The sequence below is a fragment of the Thrips palmi genome, unplaced genomic scaffold, assembly GCF_012932325.1.
Source record: "Thrips palmi isolate BJ-2018 unplaced genomic scaffold, TpBJ-2018v1 HiC_scaffold_16, whole genome shotgun sequence".
Lineage (NCBI taxonomy): Eukaryota > Metazoa > Arthropoda > Insecta > Thysanoptera > Thripidae > Thrips > Thrips palmi.
Window position 1 is genome coordinate 1,782,906 of NW_023144625.1, and position 6,960 is coordinate 1,789,865.

The 6,960-nt window shown below is 43.0% G+C and overlaps 1 protein-coding gene across 1 annotated transcript; it reads left to right on the forward strand.

The window, feature by feature from the left end:
• The first annotated feature begins 3,383 nt into the window (after positions 1-3,383).
• Positions 3,384-6,960, forward strand: LOC117642382. Its single transcript, XM_034380483.1, has 2 exons — positions 3,384-4,632; positions 6,309-6,960. The coding sequence occupies exons 1-2, from the start codon at positions 3,541-3,543 to the stop codon at positions 6,444-6,446; spliced, it is 1,230 nt and encodes a 409-aa protein (XP_034236374.1). The 5' UTR covers positions 3,384-3,540; the 3' UTR covers positions 6,447-6,960.

The following is a 6,960-nucleotide window of genomic DNA, read 5'->3' on the forward strand; positions in this document are numbered from 1 at the left end:
AGTGGTTTTTGTTAAATTTTGGGGCCTTTTTTTATCGTTTTGAGGATGTTGCCGGTGACGGAGACCCGATTGTGGCATAGTTTCGGAAATGTCTCGACCAGACCTACCGATGGGGAGAATAAAAGTTTTTTGTCGGTCGGTCCCCTTTTTCAAAGATGGAGTGGGTTTTGTTAAATTTAAGGCCTATTTAATTGTTTTGAGGATGTTGCCGGTGACGGGGCCCCGATTGCGGCACAGTTTCGGAAATGTCTGGACCAGACCTACCGATAGGGCGAATAAAAATTTTTAGTCGGTCGGTCCCCTTTTTTGAAGATTGAGTGGATTTTGTTGAATTTACGCCTATTTTATCGTTTTGAGGGTGTTGCCGGTGACGGAGACCCGATTGTGGCATAGTTTCGGAAATGTCTCGACCAGACCTACCGATGGGGAGAATAAAAATTTTTTTTGTCGGTCGGTCCCCTTTTTTGAAGATTGAGTGGGTTTCGTTTAAATTAAGGCCTATTTAATCGTTTTGAGGATGTTGCCGGTGACGGGGGCCCGATTGCGGCACAGTTTCGGAAATGTCTCGACCAGACCTACCGTTGGGGCGAATATAATTTTTTAGTCTGTCGGTCCCCTTTTTTTAAAGATTGACTGGATTTTGTTCAATTTAGGCCTATTTTATCGTTTTGAGGATGTTGCCAGTGAGGGGGAACCGATTGCGGCACAGTTTCGGAAACGTCTCGGCAAGACCTACCGTTGGGGCGAATATCATTTTTTAGTCGGTCGGTCCCCTTTTTTTGAAGATTGAGTGGATTTTGTTGAATTTAGGCCTATTTTATCGTTTTGAGGATGTTGCCGGTGACGGAGACCCGATTGTGGCATAGTTTCGGAAATGTCTCGACCAGACCTACCGATAGGGAGAAAAAAGTTTTTTTGTCGGTCGGTCCCCTTTTTCAAAGATTGAGTGGGTTTTGTTAAATTTAAGGCCTATTTAATTGTTTTGAGAATGTTGCCGGTGACGGGGACCCGATTGCGGCACAGTTTCGGAAATGTCTCGACCAGACCTCCCGATTGGACGAATAAAAATTTTCAGTCGGTCGGTCCCCTTTTTTGAAGATTGAGTGGATTTTGTTGAATTTGGGCCTATTTTTATATCGTTTTTAGGATGTTGCCGGTGACGGAGACCCGATTGTGGCATAGTTTCGGAAATGTCTCGACCAGACCTACCGATGGGGAGAATAAAAATTTTCAGTCGGTCGGTCCCCTTTTTTGAAGATTGAGTGGATTTTGTTGAATTTAGGCCTATCTTAGTTTTGAGGACGTTGCCGGTGACGGAGACCCGATTGCGGCACAGTTTCGGAAATGTCTCGACCAGACCTACCGATAGGGCGAATAAAAATTTTCAGTCGGTCGGTCACCATTTTTGAAGATTGAGTGGATTTTGTTGAATTTAGGCCAATTTTATCGTGTTGAGCATGTTGCCGGTGACGGGGACACGATTGCGGCACAGTTTCGGAAATGTCTGGACCAGACCTACCGATATGGCGAATAAAAATTTTTAGTCGGTCGGTCCCCTTTTTTGAAGATTGAGTGGATTTTATTGAATTTAGGCCTTATAATCGTTTTGAGGATGTTGCCGGTGACGGGGACCAGATTGCGGCACAGTTTTGGAATTGTCTCGACAAGACTTACCGATGGGGCGAACAAAAATTTTTAGTCGGTCGGTCCCTTTTTTTGAAGATTGAGTGGGTTTTGTTTAAATTAAGGCCTATTTAATCTTTTTTTGGGATGTTGCCGGTGACGGGGACCCGATTGCGGCCCCGTTTCGGAAATGTCTCGACCAGCCCTACCGAAAGGGCGAAAAAAAAATTTTTAGTCGGTCGGTCCCCTTTTTCGAAGATTGAGGGGGTTTGCTGGGAAAAAACTGTGGGGAAATTTTGGCCCCCTTTTTTTGAAGATCAAGTATTTTTTCTCGGAAACGGTGAAGAATTTTGAACTTCTGGGATTTTTCCCAATTTTTTCCATAAAAATTTGGAATCGAATGGAAAAAACCGCAAGTCTCTACGACCACTTCTTGACCCCAAACATTTCTATGAGTCAGTCAGTCAGTGAGTGAGTGAGTCAGTCGGATTGGGGCTGTATAGGTTCTTGATTTGTTTGATGGTGGCTTCTACAAGAAGAATGTTCCAGCTGGTCTTCGTACCATGAATGTGTTTGTTGACGGCCCTTTAAATTGGAACTAAACCCAAAAAATCGGCATTTCCTGTGCTGGTTTCTCTGAATGAAATTCACCTTCACCCTTTGGAGAAAATACCTCATTATGGCTTGTGTGTGGTTAAACAAAAAGAAGCCAAAAATGCAATGAATACCTGAGACCTTTTGGGAAGAATGCAAGAAGCTACAAGCAGAAGGTGTACAATATAAAAAAATGGTTTGAATATTCACTCAAAAATTCCAAATCTGTGTTTGTATAAGTGACTCAGTGGCAAGGCCTCTTCTGAGAAAGTGCAGCCAATTTAAGGGGGCACACCAGTGAAAATGCAGAGGCTTCGTAAAAACGTTATTCTGAGTGAAGTAACAAAGGTAATGGGTTGAAATTTTATTCTGAAATAAAATATGTCAATTTAACCAAAAATGTACACGGCACCCGGGGCGGTGACGGGAAGGGGGGGGGGGGGGGTCATCTTCATTTTTTGGTGACACGGCTCCACTTTGCCCAAATTTGTGAAGCCCCCGATTGAGCCAGAAATATGGGGTTTCAAAATTTCTCATCAGGACACATGTGGCTATCGTGTAAACCACGGAAACACAATCCTAAATATGTTTTTTTTAGCAGCAAAAAAAGGGAAAAAATTTTTTGACCATATTTTTCACGTTTTCCCTGTCTGTGGCTCAGGCCCTGTACATGCTACGACCATATCCGAGGTTCACACGATAGCGGCTAGTTTTAAAGGGAAAATTTTTTCCGCAAAAACCCCACTCAATTATCTCAATTTTTGCGCCCGCAATCGTGGGGACCAGGTCCAAAAATGGTGTTTCGAGAAAACGACGTTTGAAGTGAAACTTCGGTTTACACGCTTTATTCCTCATTACGGACGCAATTTATGACATATTTGAGTTCGGTTTGCGCCAAAAAAATTCCTTTTCCATTTGCGTTTCGATGGTTCGAGGGTTTTGTCATTGGACTTCAAGTGAAACATCTGAACGTTAACAATTGAGGTAAATATGCAAAAATAGTTACCTTTTTAGGAACTTCAAAAATGTGCCCAAGCCAAAGTAATTGGAATTTTGAGGTGCGGTTTGCGGCGTTCAACTCGGAATGAATAGCAAAAAAATAAGATAAAATAAAAAAAGGAGGCCAAAGTTTGACGATTTTCACTGGTGTGCCCCCTTAACGGCTCTTATGGGTGCGGTCTCTGCTACCATCCTGGAATCAGAACACGCTTTGGAAGGGGTCATGTCAGGTCCTACTCAACATTTGAAAGAAGTTACGCCTTAAGAACCAATGAGGAAACTATTGAATATGCAAGAAGAGCAGAAGCTTCCAATGTCAAGAAAATGAAAGGTGTTAAAGGTTTTTCTGTGCTCTCTGAAATTCCCAATTTTGACATAGTCACTCAACTTGACCCTGACTCTTTTCATTGTTTAGTAAATGTAGCCAAACGATTTACTTGGTTGTGGTTTGGGAAAAGGTTTAGCGGCAAGGTCTTCAGCATCTGTGACAAGCTAAGTGAAGCTGACGCAAGACTACTAAGCATCACTCCTACATCAGATACATCAAGATTTCCCCGTTCACTTACAGAACGGTCAGATTGGAGAGGGCACGAATGGTATCATTGGATCTTGACTTATAGCATCCCATGTTTGAAGAATTTACTGCCTACTAGATATTTTAATCATTGGAGTCAACTCCCCACTGGTCTTGCATACTTAATGCAAAATTCTTCAGCCAAAAGTGATGTGGGATATGGTGATCGATTTCTAGTCAAATTTGTTTCTGAAATTGACTATCTATATGGACCAGAGCATGTAACGTTCAGCATTCACCTTCTCACCCATTTGGCAAAAAGTGTGTCTGATTTTGCCCAGCCATTTTGTCATTCGGCATATATTTATGAAGCCGAAAATGCAGAGATAAAAAGTCTTGTTAAAAGCGGCAATGGTGCTATCTTCCAGATAGCCAAGGGAGTGCAACTTAAAGCAGCAGTGAAGCAAATGGAATATGATCTTAAAGACAATATGACTCCAAATGAAAATGCATATTTGAGAAAAATGACAATTTCTGTGGTCCATCCAGTGAGCTATTGTACAATAGGGAATGCAAGTCTCCTGGGGAATCCTGACATCAAGATGCTGGAACACGAAGCAGTGGTGGCATTCAGAAGAGCTCAAATTCAACTTGACGCAACAAGATCTCATGCTGTTTACTTGAGATGCTTATTGAATGAAGAACTTTTATTTTCTACCAAGTACACTAAGGCACCAAAACAAAACAACTCTGTAGTTATGTTAGAAGATGAATCAATTTTTATCATTGATTCATTTGTTGTTCTGATGGACAAATGTTTTGCTCTTGGGTACTACATTATGGAGAACAAACGGCAGAAGATTTGTGATCCAATGCCACCACATATGAAGCTACTTAAAAATAACAAGGTAGGTTTACGCCAGACCGCGTCTTGTCGTAACAGGCTTCGCGATGTCTCGCGGCCTGTTCCTCCAATCCGCGCCTGGCGTACCTACCTTGGCCTGCGGCGCTAGCCTGCCTTCGGCAGGCATTGGCTTGTCCATCGTCGGTTACTTCTTACGTGTTGCATGCTGGGGGGCTCCGCACAGTGGGACGAAACGCGAAAAAAGTGCCGAGAAGTGGCATTTTAAAAATTGGGCGGGCGGGTCCTACAAACTATCAGATGTTGGAAATAAAGGTTTGGTCTATGCCTGACACTAATTTTTTTGACAATATTTCAAACGTGCGAGCCCCTGCGGAGCGCAAAACTTGACACATTTTCAGCTTTTCGTTTGTACTTTGCAATGGGTGTATAGTTTCCCTCCTGGTAGCCGTCTCCTATGAGATAAAGGTAATGTTTTTATATGTTTTTGGAAAGCTTATGACCTAAAGAAACCTGTGTAGCCCTCAGATTTACTCTTTGTTCAGCCGGGTAAAAGTTGAACGGTGTTAAATGTGTTGCAAAATCAACGTTTGAACGATTTTTACGATGCGATAAGTTGAGTTGCGAACTTTTGCGAACGGGTCTGCGACATGCCCGTGATAGAGCAGCTTCTCGGCTTTCCGGTCCATATCGCAAAATGCTCGGCATCGCTCAGCGTTTTGAAAAAATCGCCTCTAAAAGTGCCCGTATCGCTCAGTTGGACGAAACCCGGATAAGTCCCAAAAAATTCTGGGATGCTCTGATCGTCTCCAAAATCACTACCGGGGTTTTTTGGGGGATGAGAAATCGTTTTCGTTTAAATTAAACGCCTACAACGAACGCCAGGGGCGGATCCAACATTCCAGGGGGGGTGAACCGTTCGGAGCGCACGGAACGATGCCAAAATCACTTCATAGGGTTTTGGGGATGAGAAACTCGTTCATGTCAACGTCGAAAGCCGGAAACAAACGCCAGGGGCGAATCTAGTTTAACCCTTTCCTTGATTGCTGGATCCGCCCCTGGCGTTCGTTTCCGGCTTTCGACTTTGAGGGGAATGAGTTTCTCATTCCCTAAAACCCCGTGTAGTGATTTTTGGGATCGTGCCGTGCGCTCCGAACGGTTCACCCCCTCCTGGAATGCTAGATCCGCCCCTGGCGTCCGTTTTCGGCTTCCAATTTTGACGGAAACGAGTTTCTTATCCCCCAAAACCACCGAGTAGCGATTTTGGAGACGATTGGAGCATCCCAGAATTATCGGCACTTTTTTTGGGTTTCGTCCCACTGTGCTCCGCCCCCCAGACCCCCCATAATTCTAGATAGAGTTGCTTCATCTACAGATAACACGATCTTGACCCTTGTAACTTTTTCATTTGTCGAGGCTGGGGGGCTCCGCCCCCCAGACCCCCTTTCTTCAAGGCAGAGGTGGTCTACCTGCAGGAAACTCGATTTTTTTGCCGTTTTTTAGGTGTTTTTCGGCTATAAAAACTGAACCAGTTGAGCTAGGATAGTGAAATTTCGTGTGTGCTGAGCCAAGAACATACCTAATAAGCCTGCAAAATCTCAGCCAGATCAGCCGAGCCGTTCAGGAGGAGTAGTGCACACACACACACAGACAGACAAACAGACAGACAAAACTTTTCAACCGCACTGGAGTAACGGGCTTCGCTATCGCTCAGCCAATCATGAAGGTACTTTACGATGCATCCCAGTCTCTCACATCGAAAGTAAACTTCTTTCAACTCTTGTTAAAATTTCTGACGATGAGTCCTTAAGATTGGCTTATATTAATGTTCTGTCAATGGAGATGCTAAAATAGCAACTTCAATAGCACCCACTTAATGTCAATGGAATTTATTCCATCAGAAAGACTAAAAATGTCCCAACATTTTAATGTTTGTTTGCTTTTTGTTATTTTAATCTCCTTGGTAGTAGGACAGCCTAGCACTGATAGGAAATTAGGGTAGTGACTTAAAAACGGAAACACACAATAAGTATACCAATTCTATTTCCAAATAACTCTTTGTACATAACAATGTATCATGTTGACAAGGAAAATTTAAAAGCTCTAGCATATACTTAGCATTTTTTAAATCTGTATTTTTAAATAAAATAGAAATTTTATATTTGCAATTGCCTGTTGCCCACTTTAATTTTTTCCTTTGCAATCCACCCTGTGAAATTCTAGGGAGAACCAAGTGAAGTTGACTTACTGATGGCAAATGACCTGCTCGCAGTCTGCTTCCTAAACTTCTTCGGATTGAAACTGCCTCATCAGGGAAGCATGGCACACAAAAGACACCAGGTCTTTGGAATGGCACTAATAAACAAGA

Coding starts and splice junctions, on each gene's coding strand:
- LOC117642382 (XM_034380483.1), top strand. CDS start 3,541: ATGAAAGGTGTTAAAGGTTTTTCTGTGCTCTCTGAAATTCCCAATTTT. Junction 4,633..6,308: donor ATATGAAGCTACTTAAAAAT/AACAAGGTAGGT, acceptor TATCGCTCAGCC/AATCATGAAGGTACTTTACG.